We start from the raw sequence: 18782 nt of genomic DNA on the forward strand, positions 1-18782 counted from the left end.
TGAAACTTTCAGTGGCCAACAAATACATGAAAGGTAGCTCAACATCACTGATCATTAGAGAAATGCAAATAAAAACCACAATGAGTCCGGGCACGGTGGCTCAAGCCTGTAATCCCAGCACTTTGGGAGGCCGAGACAGGCGGATCACGAGGTCAGGAGATCGAGACCATCCTGGCTAACCCGGTGAAACCCCGTCTCTACTAAAAAAAAAAATCCAAAAAAAACTAGCCGGGCGAGGTGGGGAGCGCCTGTAGTCACAGCCACTCGGGAGGCTGAGGCAGGAGAATGGCGTAAACCTGGGAGGCGGAGCTTGCAGTGAGCTGAGATCCAGCCATTGCACTCCAGCCTGGGCGACAGAGCAAGACTCCGTCTCCAAAAAAAAAAAAAAAAACCCACAATGAAACATCATCTCACACCAGAAAGAATGACGATTATTAAAAAGTTAAGAAACAACAGATGCTGGCGAGGGTGCAGAGAAGTAGGAATGCTTTTACACTGTTGGTAGGAATGTAAATTAGTTCAACCATTGGGAAAGACGGTGTGGTGAGTTCTCAGACATATGGAACTGGAGATACCATTTGCCCCAGCAAACTCATTACTAGGTATATACCCAAAGGAATATAAATCATTCTGTTACAAAGATACATGCATGTGTATGTTCATTGCAACACTATTTACAATAGCAAAGACATGGAATCAATTCAAATTCCCAGCAATGATGACTGGATAAAGAAAATGTGGTATGTATACATCATGGAATCCTATGCAGTTATAAAATGGTAGGAGATTATGTCTTTTGCAGGAACATGGATGAAGCTGGAAGACATTATCCTGAGTAACTAACACAGACACAGAAAAGCAAGTATCACATGTTCTCACTTGTAAGTGGAAGCTTAACAATGAGAATACATGGACACATGGAGGGAAACAGCATTTGCTGGGGCCTGCTGTGGGAGGGCAGGAAGGGAGAGTATTAAGGAAAAGAGCTGATGCATGCTTGGGTTAATACCTAGGTGATGGGTTGATAGGTGCAGCAGATGACCATGACACACGTTTATCTATGTAACAAACTGGCACATAGTGCCCATGTGCTCTGGAACTTAAAAAAAAGGCAATAAAAAACCCAGAGATTAGATATTAATATATTTCCCTTTGAACTTGAAATACCTTTAACAAAAAAGGAATTACTATGGGTGAGGAAGGACTACTTCCCAGGGGCAGATACAGGTATTGCACCTACTCCAACTATAATAGTTCCAGGACAGACAGACATACAGGATACAAAGCTGTCTGCACCTTGAAGAATAGGAGGAGAAGAAAAAGAGGTGAAGAGAAGCAGAAGAAGACAGAGTTAAGGTGGCAGGAAGCACAAGGCAGGAAGGAAAAGAGAAGACACAATTATAATTACAACAGTGATGAGAGTACAAGGTCACACTGCTGGGCTTTGCTTTCTATTTTGGAAAACACTGTCATGTCCAATTTACCTGGAGCCATATGTCATTATTGCAGTCCCCAAATTGTCAGGGGTCCAAAAATCACTGCCTTCTTGGTTTCTACAAACAGAGCACAGGCTGGCTGGGTTGGTGTACACTATTGTGCCCTGGTCCCACGCCAGGTTGACACATTGCTTCATTCCTGGAAGGGACTAAGGTGCCTACCTGGGGAATAAATAGAGCAGGGCTGGGTGCTCACCTCCACAGCAGCTTCCTTGATCCCTGCCACGCACGACTGAACACCGACAGCAGCTGCCTCGCCATGAAGCTGTTGATGGTCCTCATGCTGGCGGCCCTCCCACTGCTCTGCTATGCAGGTGAGTTCTGGGCAGAGAGGGCTGCCTCAAAGTTAGGGGTTGTCACCTGGGCCCCTGTGAAAGAACTCCCAGACTCCAGTTCCCAGCATAGGTCAGCTTCAGTACAAAGGGTCTGGGTGTGACAGGCCTTAGGATTTCCTTTAGTTCCTGACAGTCAAGCAGGCAGTGCCTTCGCGAGCTGTCCCCTGCATTGGAGCCGCACGCTGTGTGTCATGGCACTCAGCGTCCCACCGTGACCACAGTGACCATAGAAACCAGGATGAGTCTCAAGATTGAATATTGGAATTAGCTATTTCAGTGTTGCAAGAGACAGACATGAATGAAGGCCCCATGACATATGCGCCCTCAATCAATGGAACAATCATGGGTGTCCTTGAATGTGGAAAAGAACAGCAAACCTCTTAAAACCGAAGTCGCAGGCTGCGGAGTGTAATCCAGCATCTTGCATTCTGTGGGCCTCACTCTGTGTTCTCAGAGTTTATCCGAGTCTTTCTGGGATGCCCTTTCCATCCCAGTTCCTTCAGGCTCAAGGCAGACTGGGGAGGAGAATTCACACCCCCGAAGTCTTCTTCCAGCACTGAAGGTCCAGTGGGAGGAAAAAGCCCAGACAGCTGGAATCAGTACTGATAGGTCCCCTCAGTGGCTTGCCTTGTGCAATTCCCAAAGCTTACCCTGCACACTCTGCCTCATTTGTTGCCAAAGTAGGTGCAAATGGGTTAATAGCTGACAAGCACACAGTCAACTAAATAGAAAACAGCAAGAAGCTCACAAGAATCTGAGTCCTGAGCACTTTCCACTCACCCAAAGTGGTGGCCACCTCAGATTCTATCATGAGCAAGAAGTTCTGTTTCAGGCTCCTTTTTATTGCAGTAGAGTTAACGGAACTAATGGGCAATAGCCTAGACCCATTCATCTGAAATCATTGAACCCCTACTTGATCCTGGGAATGATAAAAGGGAGGCATTGTGTGATTCTGAACCAAAGAAGCTCAAGCAGTGTTTGGTGTGTGTCCCCAGTCAGAGCACCTCATTTCCCAAGGGCCCTCTTCACCAAAGATGCACAGGGTTGGGCTGACCTGAGCTACAGAGGTTGGGAGAATTTGCACAGACCGAGTTTATGCTCCTAGAATTGAGAACCTGGCACCCTGCACCATAATCTTTCTGAAACTTGGGCTCTCCTGGGGGGTAAGAAGATGACCAGCCTCACAGCTCATCCCCAAAATGAGTTCATCCCTCTGGGGATGGCCCATGTTCTGGTGCCTTTTTCTCAGGTTCTGGCTGCCAACTGCTGGAGGATGTGGTTGCAAAGACCCTCGATCCCGAAGTGTCTGTACCAGAATTCCAGGAATATGTGCAAGAGTTCATAGACAGTGATGCTGCTAAAAATGCTGTAGGCGAATTCAAACAGTGTTTCCTCAACCAGTCAAATGAAACTCTGCAGAATTTTGATTTAATGATGGTAATTAATTTCATTTCATTTTTTTTCTCATGTGCCCTTTAAAATCACTGTCCAGAAACAAACAGGCTCTAAATGTGCCATGAGGAGTGTTAAGCACCTGGTGAACAAGCTTTGTTTATACATCATTTAATTTAATTTTTTCCTTAGGGTGCTTTGACACTTCACTTTGAGAGTCTTCAGGGAGTGATAAATGGAAAAGGAAAAAAAAAAAAAAAAAAAAAGCAAGCTCCGGAAAAGGCAGAACAAATCATTAGCTCCCCAGTCCATTCTCTCTCTCTCTCACACACATAGAAACACACACACACACACAGACACACACACATAGAAACACACAGACACACACACATATAGAATCAGAGACACAGATGCACACGTACATAGAATCACACAGATGCATGCACATAGACACACAAAAAGAAACACATAGACTAACAGGGACATACACACACACACACACACACACACACATTTTCCTTCTTTAATTTTTGTGAGACAGGGTCTCACTCTGTCACCTAGGCTGGAGTGCAGTGGTTCCATCTTGGCTCACTGCAACCTCTGCCTCCCAACTTCAAGGGATTCTCCCACCTCAGTCTCCTGAGTAGCTGGAATTACAGGTGCTCGCCACCACACCGGGCAAGTTTTGTATTTTTGGGTAGAGATGGAGTTTCTCCATGTTGGCGAGGCTGGACATTTTCTACGAAAGGGAAGGATCTGATTCTCAAAGAACCACTCATTACTAGGAGCAACCAACAATGCAATTTTTCCCTTTCACAACAATAAATAATAAAAATGATCTCAAAATTATTTTACACAGTCCAGAAAATACCTTTTGTGCAAATTCTACAGATTCTAATATAAAGAATTTAAAACTCATGCCCAGATTTGCTAGCATACATGACTGGGAATCACGCACCATTTAATTAAGCACCTCAGGAAACGGGAAGTGCAGGTCATGGGTGCAAAACAGCATGAGTGCCGGAATTCTTTAAAATAAAACTCAGTTATTATAACAACAAGGATTTCTGCCTATTTAAAAAAACATGCTACCTACAGATTCTATTTTTAACTTTTATGTAATATTTCAAAATTCCATTTGAAACATTTTATGGTAGAAAATTTAAAGATCTACCAAACTTTTGTAGAATAATGTCTTCTTTAAAAATCTGGAGTAGACTAATCACTACCTAGCTCCAATATTTTTAAATCTGTATCAAGGTAGTGGTGGAGAGACTCAGACTGTTACAATATTTCTCACTTATAAGGCCACACAGCAACTCCAAACTATCACATTCCTATATTTGAGCTGAGGTTTTAATAATTCTATGTTAAAAGAGCAGTCTCAGAATCAGTTTAAACTGGCAGGTCTTCATCAAATAGTGCATGTCACATATTTATTGGATAAACTATTTCAAGGAATAGGATTTTTGGAGAAGAATATTAAGGGGATCCTGGCAGGGAAAAGATCCTAAAACCCTGACCCTGTAGGAGTAAGTGTCTCCTGGGCTTTGTGCAGTGCTTCATGCCTGTAATCCCAGCACTCTGGGAGGCTGAGGTGGGTGGATCACCTGAGGTCAGAGTTGAAGACCAGCCTGGCCAATATGGTGAAAACCCATCTCTACTAAAAATACAAAAATTATCTGGGCATGGTGGCAGGCACCTGTAATCTCAGCTACTTGGGAGACTGAGGCAGGAGAATGGCTTGAACCTGGAGGCAGAGGTTGCAGTAAGCCGATCTCGTGCCACTGCACTCCAGCCTTGGAAGCAGAGGAAAACTTTGTCTTAAACAAACAAACAAATAAAAAACCAACAACAAAAAACAAACAAACAAAATATAAAGGTGTCTCTTGGATGACAAAATAAATGAAAAGAGAATTCTTGTTTTGCTTCCAGTGCAAATTTTTTCTGAGTGTTAGATGTTTGCGGACAAATGCAGGAAAACGACATGAAGAAAAGTTTCTGTATTTTAATATTTCACTTTCTAAGAGTGATTTACAAATCTAAGTTGTCTGTTTGCTTTTGTTTCCCAGCATACGGTATACGACAGCTTTTGGTGTAAGCTCTTCTAACTTTATACAAGACCTTTGGCTCAGAAACGACAAGACAGAAGATGGCCAGAAAGCTACTGCCTACCGCTGGAAACTGCAATTTTTCTTATTTTCTTTCTCCTTTGGACCTTTTTTGTGGAAACTGCAAGGAAACTGTTGAAACCTCAAATTCATTCTCATTTCAGTAAACTAACTGCAAATCATAAAGTTCCTTTTATTGTGTCAGGAAAGGGAGGCTTTCCAGGCCTCATAATTAGGCTGCCTGAGGGAGGCAAACACAGACAGGCCATAGACAGACCTTGCAAGTGTCGGGCGAGGGACTGAGGCTTCTGTGAAGCACTTGCTTTCTCAAAGCCTCTTGCCCAAGCATTGGGCCTCTCTCTGAAGACTGTTTCCCACCTCCATCCCACCACCTCCCCACGTGACTCTCTCTGGGGTCCTAGGGCTCTAGGTTCCAAGGTGGGGTCCTGCTCAGAGGCCCTGCTTTCATTCCAGTCCTCTTCTGTGTGCTGAGCCCTGCTGGCCATGCCAGGGTCCTCTGCACTGTCTCTGGGCCTCCCTAAGGTGTGCAGGGTCCAGACAAGAGCCAGCCAGGGAGGGAGACCTACAAAGCAGGGTGGATGGTGTCTGGCTTCTAAATTTTGATTTTTGTTCATTATGGATGTTGGATCTGAGGATTCAATTTCTTTAAATGTTGCATTAAAATATCATTTATAATATTATATTATTTTAGACATATAAAAATATAATTACTGAGTTTCATAGCACCCTCCTTAAATTATTGAGTTTCCCTGAGTCCTGTCTCTGCAGCAGGAATGGGGTCCATCCTCCCCTGTCCCACAGTGAGCTGCAAAGGCCATGAGGGTTGAGGGGAGTGAGTGTGCCTGCAGGGACCCAGAACAGCAGGGGATGTTTAAATAAAACCTGGGGTCTCCTTCATGTCCTTCCCCAGCATTCCTGTCACCAGGGGTAGGCTATTGCCACCTCTTCTGCTCTTGCTTCAGCCTGTCCCTCTTCTTTCTGGGGCCGTCCACTCACCCAAGAAGACCCTGTCTATTTCTCAGGACAACTCAGCTCCACTATGACTGACTCTTTTCTCAGGCAAGGCAGGTGCAGGGATCCAGGCTCACAATATCTGTAAGGGGCCATAAAAATGAAATAATTTTAAAGAATCATTTCCTAAATTGAATATAACTGTATGAATATATATCAATGAATCTAGCCAGGAATATAGATTCTATTTTACCAATGCAGTTGTAAAATACAAAGTTTAATTTTTTTTTTTTTTTGTAGGTAAATGGCCTATGAAGGCAATAAAATACCAGTAACCTGCAAAAGTCACAATGAAGCCTTACGCCCAATAACTTCCAAAAACCACAGGCCACCCTCTTTGGTTTAAGGTCCTAAAAGAGAGGAGAAGGGAAAAGAGATTCAGAGCTAAGAACTAGAAGATGGGCACATGGTAGCAGAAAATATAAATCTGTATAGAGAAGGGCCTGACCCATTTGGTGAGGGGGCTGTATACATTCTTGAGAGGCAACAGGCTGTAAGGGAAGGGGCCACTCCAGGATACTCATGCCACTTGGGGAACATCCTACATCCAAAACCAGGTTTGCACTGGTGGATGAGCCTATGTACGAGCATGCCAGACCCATGCAGTGGAAAGGGGACCCTGTGCATGGTAGGTGACAGACATAAGAGCTTCTGAAATTGCCGAGAAAATGAACATTCTTGACAAGAGGTTTTTATTTCCCCTTTGGTTTTGTGTTTTTAAAGCATAACGAGTTCATTTAATCAGTTTTACCTGACATGGAAAGCTTCAGAAATGAAGTCGCAAAGAACCAAGGGAAAACTGTTTATTTTAAAGCTTAGATTTAATACACAGTAACAGTCGTGTAGAAATGTGATTGGACAAAAAGGGAGTAATCTCATGTGAACAGACAGAGTGGGAAAATCCAGCAAGGCCTGCTGTTCAGATTCTTCTTGGCTTCTCTGTGTGCCATTCCCAGAGAAGGGCCTTAAGCAAACTTGCGGGTGGTGACAAACTCTACCTCAGATCTTTCAGGCATAAGGTAACCCACACTCAGAACTTCCTGAAGAGCCCTGAGAAACCCATCACTGTTGCCCCCAAAATCCTGGTCTACTATAGGCAAGGGACTCCAAGTGGCTAGACTGGGAACCAGATGAGACTCCAGATTGTTTAGAGGAACGATCCTGGGTGACTACGACAACCACTGCTCTTTCGGGAACTGATCCACCGAAGCAGAAAAGCCCTCACACTGCACCTAGCCTTGCTGGGCTGCTGGGTTCTCCAGGCTCTGCTGCCACAATTACTGCAAGAGGCCATGTCAGAAGGAGAGAAACATGACTCCTGCCTCGCCCCAGCTTCCAGTCTCCCAGCAATACCTTCCACTGGAGATTCGCAAGGAGCCAGCTGCCATGACGTTGTGGGATGGGAAATACAGAGGCCTCCATTTTAGCAATGGGGGGATACATAGGAAAAAGTAAATCTGGAGCTAAGGAAAAATAAGCCTTATCTGGCTTCCCATGATGATAATCTAGAGTCTTAGTCTTTTCAGCCAGTTGGAGGCCATTTATCTGACCTATTGAAGAGTTAATAGCTGGAAAATTTGTTGCCTACAATGTAATAAATGAGGCTTAATTAGCTCAATAAATACATCTAAGAAAAACCACAGGAGGCTTAACAGGCAATAACCAGGTATTAAATCATCCTGGAATAGGAAAAATTTCTACAAGTTTATGCCTTAGTACCAAAGGGCGGCTGACCTACAGCCAGAGACTGTTCAGGGAAGATGCTGCGTATGGCTCGGGGAGCATAAAGTATCAGAACTAATGGGATTAATGGGGGCCAATGACAAATAGTACAAAAGGTTTTATTATCCACGTCATTGCAATGCACTTTATAGGAAGAAAGGTCTTTCTACTGAGTAAAGAAAAGTATCAAGTTCAGTAAACTGTCTCTAGAAACCCACAGTGAGGATCAGCCCATCAGTTTCCTGCTCTATCTCATGTATCCTGAGATTATTCATTCTGCTTCTCCACGAAGCTCTTCCAGAATTCATACAACACTGCATTCAACCTATTGTGGATGTCACAGGGTAACTGCTTTCCTCTCCAGAAAAAGATGGAGAGAATCTATTTATTTTATCTCCTAAATGGCAACTGTTTTGGCAAAGGACTCAAATACCCACCTTTTCATTTGGTCCTTCAATGTGGTTGTGGTTTGCTGTTCTCATGTGTGTAGTTTACATGTGGGGCCAACTTACAAAGACATACAGGTACCTCATAGGAGGGTGAGCACATTTTATACACTGTGGGGATGGACAAGAGGAGGTGTGAGGACCTGGCCCCACTGCTAGGGCAATTCTCTCTCTGGGATTTCTTATGTGAAAGCAAGGAGGTAAAAATTGAGAACGAGGGTGTGATGGTGAATACTGTCAACTTGATTGGATTGAAGGATACAAAGTATTGGTCATGGGCGTGTCTGTGAGGGTGTTGCCAAAGGAGATTGACGTTTGAGTCAGTGAACTGGGAAAGGCAGACCCACTCTTAATTGGGACACCATTGAATCAGCTGCCAGCGAATATAAAGCAGGCAGAAAAACTTGAAAAGAAGAGACTGGCCCAGCCTCCCAGCCTACATCTTTCTCCCATGCTGGACGCTTCCTGCTCTCAAACACCAGACTCTAGAGTCTTCAGTTTTGAGACTCGGACTGGCTCTCCTTGCTCCTCAAGCTTGCAGACAGCAGACAGCCTATTGCAGGACCCTGCAATAAGTTAATACTTAATAAACTCATATAAATATATTATAATTGTATTGTATATAATATGTAATAACAAACTCATATATATATATATATGTGTGTGTGTGTGTGTGTATATCCTATTAGGTTTTACTCTCTAGAGAACCCTAATACAGATTTTGGTACCAGGAGTGTTTCTAGAGGAACAGAATATTAAGGATGAAGTTCTTTCGTTGTTTTAGGGGTTTCTGGAGTTAGCTGTTTAATATGATTTGACCCCAAAATACTAAGGACTGTACCTCTAATAGTATGGAGAACACTGATAGTCTTTGGTGTAAACTGTTTAGAGAGTTATACAAAATAAATGCATTTGATACTCCTGATTCACTGCTCGTAAGAGGCAAGGAGTTGAGTGACTCTACACATAATACCTTTGACCATATGTAGAGAACCAAGGAACATAAAGCTGGTTGGTTACTCCTAAATTCAGTGGACAAAGAGATGAAAGAAAATGATGAACTCAGGGATTCTGTCTCCTGGCTTCAGAAGCAGATACTGAGCCTCAAATCTGCTAAGATTGCCCTGAGTGAGAGTCTTATCTCCTGTAGAGAAAGAGCTGAAATTGTGGAAGAACAGACCCAAACTCTTATCACGCAAGTGGCTGACCTGCAATGAAAGGTGCATGCACAGCTTCGCCAGATGTCTACTGTTAATATGAGGGCATTGATTGGAAAAGGATGAGACCCTGTAACTTGGAATAAAAATGTGTGGAGGAGGACCCTGATGAAGCTAAGGACATTGAGTTTGTAAACTCTGAGGAAGCTTTTTTTGCCAGAAGGAACAGCTTCCCCATCCCCAGTAATGACAACCTTCCCTCCCAGACCTGTACTGCCATCGGTCTTTCCACATTTGTCTGAGGAGATACACCCTGTGCTGCCTGAGGCAGCAGTGATGGCCTCCTCTGAGGCAGTTGCCAGGCAAAATAATATTCTCCTCAGGAATCACACTCAACACCCCTGTTTACTTCTGGACCTATAACTAGACTAAAGTCCTGGAGGGCCCCTGGAGTTGAGGTTGAGAGTGTGACCTACGGGGAGGTGCACTACACACAAAAAGAACTGTTTGGGTTCTCTAATTTATGTAAATAGAAATCTTGAGAACAGGCATGGGAATGGATATTAAGGGTATGGGATAATGGTGGAAGGAACACAGAGGTGGATCAGGCTGAATTTATTGATTTGGGCCCACTAAGTAGGGATTCTGCATTTAATGTTGCAGCCTGGGGAATTAAAAAGGGTTCTAATAGTTTACATGCTTGGTCAGCTGAAATATGGATTAAAAGATGGGCCACTGTGAGCAAGCTGGAAATGCCTAATCTCCCTTGGTTTAATGTAGTGGAGGGGATCCAAAGGCTTAGGGAGATTGGCATGGTGGAGTGGATTAGTCACTTTAGACCTACTCATCCCAGCTGGAAGGGTCCAGAAGATATTCCCCTGACCAATGCCTTGAGAAATAGATTTGTGAGGGCAGCACCTGCATTTTTGAAGAGCCCTGTAATAGTTCTTCTCTGTATGTCAGATCTAACAGTGGGAACTCCAGTCACTCAACTACAAAATTTAAATACTATGGGAGCAATTGGATCCAAGGTGGCAGCAGCCAAGTGGTGACACTCAACCGTCAAAGGCAAGGTGGGCATAGCTACCATATTTGACAACAGAGGCAAAGCAGCAATCAGAATAGTGTGACTTGTGTAGAGCTCTGGCATTGACTAATTAATCATGGTGGTCCCAGAAATGAAATAGATAGGAAGCCTACTGCATTCCTACTTAATTTTTTTTTTCATTTTTTTCTGAATATTTTCTTTTTATAAAATTTATTTTATTTTATTTTACTTTAAGTTCTGGGATACATGTGCAGAACCTGCAGGTTTGTTACTTAGGTATACACATGCCATGGTGGTTTGCTGCACCTATCAACCTATTATCTAGGTTTTATTTTGTTTATTTTATTTTTATTTTTTATTACACTTTAAGTTCTGGGATACACGTGCAGTATGTGCAGGTTTGTTACATAGGTATACACGTGTCATGGTGGTTTGCTACACGCATCAAACTGTCATCTACATTAGGTATGTCTCCTAAAGCTATCCCTCCCCTAGACTCCCATTCCCAACAGACCCCGGTGTGTGACATTCCCCTCCTTGTGTCCGTGTTTCCTGGTGATACTGGGAGTCTTGTGAGTATCATGGGGGGCTCCTGTCTCAGCCACTGCCTCCCCAGGTCACTGGATGCCCATGCGTATAGGAGCGGGAGGTGTGAGGTGTGAGGATGGGGACTGCAAGGACTCTACCTGCACAGGGATAGATCCGCATGGGGCCAGGGCATCACTTGCTTTTGACAGCTTCCCAGTGGATTCTAAAACAGAGACACATTTGAGGACCCCAAGGCAGAACATTTGTCATTCTTGTATTCTTTAGTGGGAATAACCTCAGATCTTCCTGGGCACTAGTGAGGTCTAAGTTAGACAGAACTTGGAAGCCTTCCAGCAAAATGCATATCAAGATGCTCAATACATAGAAACTTCTATTCATTGTAAGCATTATAGTAATGGTTGCTCCAGTTTGCAGAGTGCTAAGATTTTCTTGAGTATTAATTAATTTAGTGTGTTCTTACAACAATACTGTGATATGCATCCTATAACACAGAAAGGCACACTAATGATAAAAGGGATGTCTATGCATGTGGGTGCATGTGTGTATGAGGATTTAATGTAAGGCATGGGTATTTGAGAGGGCTTTGCAGAGGAAGAGATAAGCGAAGTGAATTCTATAGATGAGGTTGCCAGATGTCTCAGGCAGGGAAGGCTACAGAGGCAAAGGAAAGCACATTAGCACCGGTGGAAGGATATGAGTTATGTGACACGTAAGAAATGAAATATAAACAACTGTGACTGATTACAGAGTACCTGGGGGGAAAAGGGAGATGAGAAGGCAGGGGCTGGCAAAAACAGGTGTTGGAAGCCCTTGTGTGCAATGCAAGTGTGTGAACTTGCTCCTCCAGCAAGTGTGCCTCTGTGGTTTTCTCCCAGTGTTTCGAGAGCTCCGTGAATCCTGGTTTGCTATGCACAGTGTGTAGACTGAACTGGTAATGGGTTTCACAAACTTAGGTTCTGTTTTTAAGTGCACCTATTTTCTGGTGTGATTTTTAAAATACATATTTTACAAGAAATGTTCAATTAATAATAACTTATCTCCTATTGTTCCAAGTGCATAAACATTATCATATGAAGGTAGGTTTAGGGTAAAAATAAGTGCCCTTACTTAAAACCCTTGAGAACAAAGAGCTCTCTGGTCATGTACACTTGTGGAAAAGAAGACAGAATCACATTTTAATTTTAGGAGGTTCACTTTGGCGTGGATAAGGAGAACGTATTGCAGGAGGGCTTCAGAGGCTAGGAGACAATTTAGGAGATTTCAGTCTAAGTTGTGAAGGACGCAGACCAGACTGTGGTAGTCACTACATGACAGGAAAAAAGAGATTTGCAGAGGTGATGCTGTAGCCATGGAGGGAATAAAACGTAGTGCACGGCTAGAAGGCAGTAGGAAGGGGAGATGTTTTTGGCTGATTCATGTTCCCCCCAAAAAACATCTACATCCTAATCCCTGAAATCTGTTCCATTACATGACAAAAAAGCACTTTGCATATGTGATTAAGTTAAAGATGATGAGATAGGGACATTATTCTAAATAATCTGGTGGTCCCTAAACCCAACCTCTGTACTTTGTAATTAAAAGGCAGAGAAGGATTTGACATGGAAATAACAATAGAAAAAAAATTATCATGGAGAAAGAGGTTGCAGTGATGTGGCCACAGGACCAGGACAGTCAACAGCCCAGAAGCCATTAGCAGCTCTTAGTGATCTCTCCCTGAGAGCCCCCAGAGGGAGCTGAGTCCTGCTGCTCCCTAGCCTCCCAGTAGTGATACTAATGTTGGGCTTCTGATCCCCAGTGGTGTCAGAAAATCAGTTGTTTTAAGCCACCAAGCTTGCAGAGGTTTGTTCCAGCAGCCACAGGACACCGAGACAAGAACCTGTTGGGTCTCCCTGTGTCCTGGTTAGGAGACTTGCCGGGTGGGTGCATTACCCTGGATGGGCTCATGGAAGGGAGAGCAGGCTGTGGGAGGATGCAGTGCTCAGTTTCACATCCTGCTCCTGGAGTGACTGTAGAGTGCACGCTTGGAGCTGTCCAGTTGGCAGGGGGTGCTGGTCTCTGGAGCTCTTGGGAGAGCTGGAGAGAGATAGAATTTGCCTCAGGTGCTGGTGAGGGTGCAGATACTGAGGAGTGCTCTGAGTGTGGGGAGTGAAAAAATGTGAACTCCATGTTGAAACCTGGAGATGCCCTCAAATTGTGATAAATTAGGAAATAAACATGACGGGGCAGAGAAACCATAGTGCAGAGGTGGCACCAAGCAGGCTGACTTTCGGTCCTAAAGGACATCACACTAGGGCCACTGCTGGGTGGGAACTCCAGGTAATTCCTGTGTCCTCGTTAACATGGTTTTCATTTAGGGCCACAGGATAGGGAATGTCTAAGGAATGCAGGACGATTCCTACCAAATATTTCCCTCTGGGATGCCTGGACTCCAGCCCCATTGGTAACAGGACCTAGTTCTCTGGAGCTGATTATCACCCACAGCAAAAGGCCATTCCCCTATAAAAGCCACCCTTGACTCAAGGCCTGAGACTTGAGTAACAAGATCATAACAAGACCAGTGGAGACGTGCAGGGCAAGTGATTTATTAGAGAAAGACGTTGAAACCTTTACATTCTGCAGTGACGATCAGAGTATCATTGAAAGATAGTGGAAACTAGCATTAAAAAGTATTTACATCTCAGCGATCACATTTCTCTGCTATTTTTTCCTGAAATAGAAAAGGAAAGAAAGGAAGGTGAGGTTGGTCATGCGGCTCCTGGAGACAACATCTTAACATCCAAGTGGTCGATGGAATTCTGCTCCCAAAGACGATTGGAAGGGCAGAGGCAGGAACCCAGTGTGTGGGGGAAACCAGAGCCTAGACCTGGGGCTTCACAGCATGCACGCCAGTGAGGGAGCAGCCTTTCCTTGCCAGGCCAATAGCCCTGGGGGCACCCAAGTGTGAGGCCCAGGGTCTTCACAGAGGGGGAAAGAAGGGGTGGACAGAGCAGCCAGAGGTTATTGTCTGGGCTGTCCCAGGACTTGGAGTCTCCTGTTTCCTGCAATGAGGGACCCAGGGCTGAGAGGCTGGTAGGGCTGAGAGGGCTTCTGGAAAGCTTGGCTTCCAGGAAACTCCAGCCTCCCCATGTGGGAATTCTGCCTCAGGATCCGAGCACCCCTCAGTCCTGAGCCTGCACCTTCCATGAGCATTTGCGGCTAAACCTCAGGACAGCAACCCAGAGGCAGCCAGGCTGAGAGTCCCCTGGAAAACCTCTGATTTCTTGAGAAAGACAGAGTGAGAACATCCCGCTTCCATGGCACTGCAGGAGGTGGAGTAGTGAGGGTCTTGGCCCACTGGCCGTGGTCAGGAGAGCATCCTGAGTGAGGAGGGGAGCATGGAGTCTGAGGAGCTGGGAGGAGCTCCTTCCTGGCTCTGCAGAAGCTGCAGAGAAGCCCAGCCCTCCAGCGCTGCCTCTGCAGGAGGCCTGGCTTTGGGTCCCTCCCTGCCTTCCTCTCCCTGTTCAAGGCTCCCACACCCCCCAGTACATTCCACAGTGACAGTGTGAGGGCCGCTTGGCCTCAGGAAAGTCCCCGGGTGGAGAGGTAGTCATGTTTAGCCCTTCACCACCCCTGCCTGGGCCCGGGCTCACTCCCCATGTCCTCAGCACACTCTGGGGACACGGCATCCAGGCAGGTGACCTGAGGAGGGGGAACATGCAGGAGGCTGTGCGCAGCTAAGCTGAGTTCCGCAGGCGAAATGGAAGCACCCACCCTGTGGCCCTGAGTGACTCTCTCAAGCAGTGAACAGCAAGGCAGGTGCCCCACCACCTGTGTCCCCCGCAGAGCAGCAAGCTGACCTCACTTCACACTGTGCCGCTGACCAGAAGCCTCGACATGAAAAAAGAAATAAATTGACCTAGGTGGGTGGATCGCCTGAGGTCAGGAGTTTGAAACCAGCCGGGCCAACATGGTGAAAGCCCGTCTCTACTAAAAATACAAAAATTAGCCAGGCGTGGTGGCAGGTGCCTGTAGTCCCAGCTACTTGGGAGGCTGAGGCACAAGAATCACTTGCACCTGGGAGGTGGAGGTTGCAGTGAGTCAAAAAAAAGAAAAGAAAGAAATTACCTGGACTTTTTCAATTAAAAGATGTTTCTCAAGCGATATCTGATCTGTGCATTTCTTCACTTCCAAAATGGCTGCTACAGCTTTTGGAGGTGCATCATATTTGGCAAGTTTTAACTTGAACACAGGTTCATTAATGAATGAGAAGCCTGAGATCTCAGAAAAAAGAGCTGGGCAGACCACAGCGTTGGCTGCAACACAAGAATAAAAATACTCTTTATGTTAGAAAAAGTCAATTTTTTTTTCATGGCTGCCTAATGGCTACCAGACATCACCCCCTGGGATCCGTGTTTCCACACTGTTATTGTGCAATGACACTGCCAGACTTTCCCGGTGTGATTTCCTCAAGGTCATACTAACAAAGGGAAGAGGTTCATACCTACAGCTAGACTCTCTTTTATTTTTATTTTTTTCTTTTTTTTGAGATAGAGTTTCGGTTTTGTTGCCCAGGCCAGAGTGCAATGGCATGATCTTGGCTCACCGCAACCTCTACCTCCCAGGTTCAAGCAATTCTCTTGCCTCAGCCTCCTGAGTAGCTGGGATTACAGGTGTGAGCCACCATGCCTGGCTAATTTTGTATTTTTAGTAAAGATGGGGTTTCTTCATGTTGGTCAGGCTGGTCTCGAACTCCTGACCTCAGGTGATCCACCTGCCTCGGCCTCCCAAAGCACTGGGATTACAGGTGTGAGCCACCGCACTCAGCCTTTTTTTTTCTGAGACAGAGTATCACTTTCTCAGGCTGGAATGCAGTGGCACAATCTTGGTTCAGTGCAACCTCAGCCTCCTGGGCTCAAGCGATCCTCCCACCTCAGCCCCCCAAGTAGCTACAGGTGAATGCCACCATGCCCAGCTAATTTTTTTGTGTGTAGGCTATTTATTTATTTATCTATTTATTGTAAATACTGGGTATCGCCATGTTGCCTGGTCTTAAACTTCTGAGCTCAAGCGATCCGCCCGCCTCGGCTTCCTGAAGTGTTAAAATTACATGGCTCACACATAGTGTTAAAATCTAGGTGTGAGCCATGATGCCTGGCCCACAGCTAGACTTTTGACAGCCTTAATCTTACTCTATTCCCATAGCCACTCCTGGCAGAAGCTCTAACCACCAGTGACTGGAGGAGGCTGGTCAGGGAGGGTGAGCATTGTGCCAAAGGTCAAATGGCTGGGAAGTGGCAAAGCCCACATTCACCCCAGACCTCACATTACGTCCTCTGACACGGATCCCATCCAGGAGCGAAGCTTGGGCAGAAGAATTCCTAACATTTTCCTGCATTTATATTTTATAAAACTTCCTAGGTGCTGGGGAGAAGAAATAGCCCTGAGCTTTCTGAGAGGCTCATTCAACAAGCACAGAAAAAGGTGTGGTGTTTTGGTTTAGTGAAGACTCCTACTCCAGCCCGAATGATCGGCCTCGGCTCAGAGGAGGGTGTGTCCCAGGGGCTGGTGCTGGACTCATGACTGATGTACTCACCCAGGGAGCAGCAAAGGGCCAGTGCGACCAGCAGGAGACACACCGACAGCCTCATGGTGGCTTATTCTGCTGTGAGCTCAGCTTTCACAAACGATGAGAAATTTGGACTCGACCCCAGAAGCCTGTGAAGCCGTGGAGCCCAGGGCTATTTGTATCTAGGGAGTCTGGCTGGTCCTGCCCACGGGGGCACCTGATAGGTCACCGGGCCTGGCTGTCAGCTCAACCTTCCTAGCCAGGGCTGCTGCCATCCATCAGTGTCATGTCCCCACACCTCCCTCCATCCCGAGTTGGGCGGAGCTCAGGAGAGCAGCCCACGTGTGGGCAGCAGAGCTGAGAACCACCCGAAACTCAGCTCTGTGCTCCAGGTGGGTGTCCCGAGACCTCTGGAAATATTCCCGGGATTCTCAGTTTCCTCCTGAGCTTTTGCTAATTATTATTTTTTATTTGTATCAGTGCAGAAGCCTAGGTGGATTCTGACTTCAGCAGGCACAGGAAGCTGGAAGGCTGTGTTCTGGTTATGGGAGAGCAGGGACATAAGGAGACCCTGCTTTGATCCCCCTGCATGTCTGACAACCAGCCAGGCTTGCTTCAGTTGCACGTTGAGCAAGTCTAAACAAGACCTATTTTTTCCCTGAGCCCCTTCCATCGTCACCATGGTCACTGCATAGGCACCTAAAACTGAGTTGAATACGTCCTACCTTTGGAGGATTTCCTGGGGGAAAAGCAACCACTACACCTGTTCTCTATCCTGCCTTACTCCCAGACTGAGTCTTGTTTATGGGTGCAGTTATAAATATGACCAAGATTCACATTTTCTACCTATTAAGAGCAAGCTTTCTGTGATGTGTAGCCACTTACATCTTATCTTAGGGCTGGTCTGATGAATAAATATCCCAACTTTTTCCAAATTAGCCGGGCATGGTGGTGGGCACTTGTAGTCCCAGCTACTCGGGAGGCTGAGGCAGGAGAATCGCTTGAGAGGCGGAGGTTGCAGTGAGTCAAGATCATGCCACTGCACTCCAGCCTGGGCAACAGAGCGAGACTCTGTCTCAAAAAAAAAATAAAGAGAAAAAGAAAGAAAGAAAGAAAGAAAGAAAGAAAGAAAGAAAGAAAGAAAGAAAGAAAGAAAGAAAGAAAGAAAGAAAGAAAGAAAGAAAGAAAGAAAGAAAGAAAGAAAGAAAGAAAGAAAGAAAGAAAGAAAGAAAGAAAGAAAGAAAGAATTTGTTTAAAAAAAAATGTGTGGAAGGAGCCCAGACAACAGCATGAGAGAAGTCGACACAGTATAAACAAAGTGGCTTGTGAAGATCGTCAGGTAGCCTGGTGAACCTGAAACAGACAGGTGAACATGGTATAATAAAGAAGGGTTTGTGGCTGGAGAACAGGATGGGTCAGATTCAGTGGAGCTTGCTTGCACTTTCCTCTGTGGAAAGTAGAATGGGTGGGAGAGATGAGACACTTTCAGATTTTGTTACCCCACTGCATCTTTTTTTTTTTTTTTTTTTTTTTTTTTTTGGTGATTTTAAATCTCAGGTCAAAATAACAGACTTTCATATCCTTTAGGATAGCTGCTATAAAACAGACACACAAGCTAACTAACAAATTTGAAAATAACACTGTGACAAGGAAGTGCAGAGGTAGCAACCTTAGTGCTCTCTTAGTGGGAATGTAAAATAGTTCAGCCATCATTGAAGAGTATAGGGACCTCTCAAATACAGAAAATATCATAGGATCAAGGAATTTCTCCTCTGATGATATAGCCACAAGTACTGAAATCAGGATATTGTAGATGTATCGCATGGGCATGTCCTTAAGGACACTATTCACATAGGTGAAGAAGGGGAACCAACCCAGTGTGCATCCCCAGATGAATGGATGAAGCAAATCTGGGTATTCATGGAATGGAATCTTATTCAGACTCTAAA

At 45.2% G+C, this 18782-nt stretch overlaps 1 protein-coding gene across 1 annotated transcript; it reads left to right on the forward strand.

Moving 5' to 3' along the window:
* Positions 1 to 1693: 1693 nt before the first annotated feature.
* LOC103234108 (mammaglobin-B-like) lies at positions 1694 to 5334 on the forward strand. Its single transcript, XM_007995657.3, has 3 exons — positions 1694 to 1810; positions 3081 to 3268; positions 5296 to 5334. Exons 1-3 carry the CDS (start codon positions 1756 to 1758, stop codon positions 5332 to 5334), a joined length of 282 nt encoding a protein of 93 aa, XP_007993848.3. The 5' UTR covers positions 1694 to 1755.
* Positions 5335 to 18782: the final 13448 nt, after the last annotated feature.

This window comes from Chlorocebus sabaeus, chromosome 1 (assembly GCF_047675955.1).
Source record: "Chlorocebus sabaeus isolate Y175 chromosome 1, mChlSab1.0.hap1, whole genome shotgun sequence".
Taxonomy (NCBI): Eukaryota; Metazoa; Chordata; class Mammalia; order Primates; family Cercopithecidae; genus Chlorocebus; species Chlorocebus sabaeus.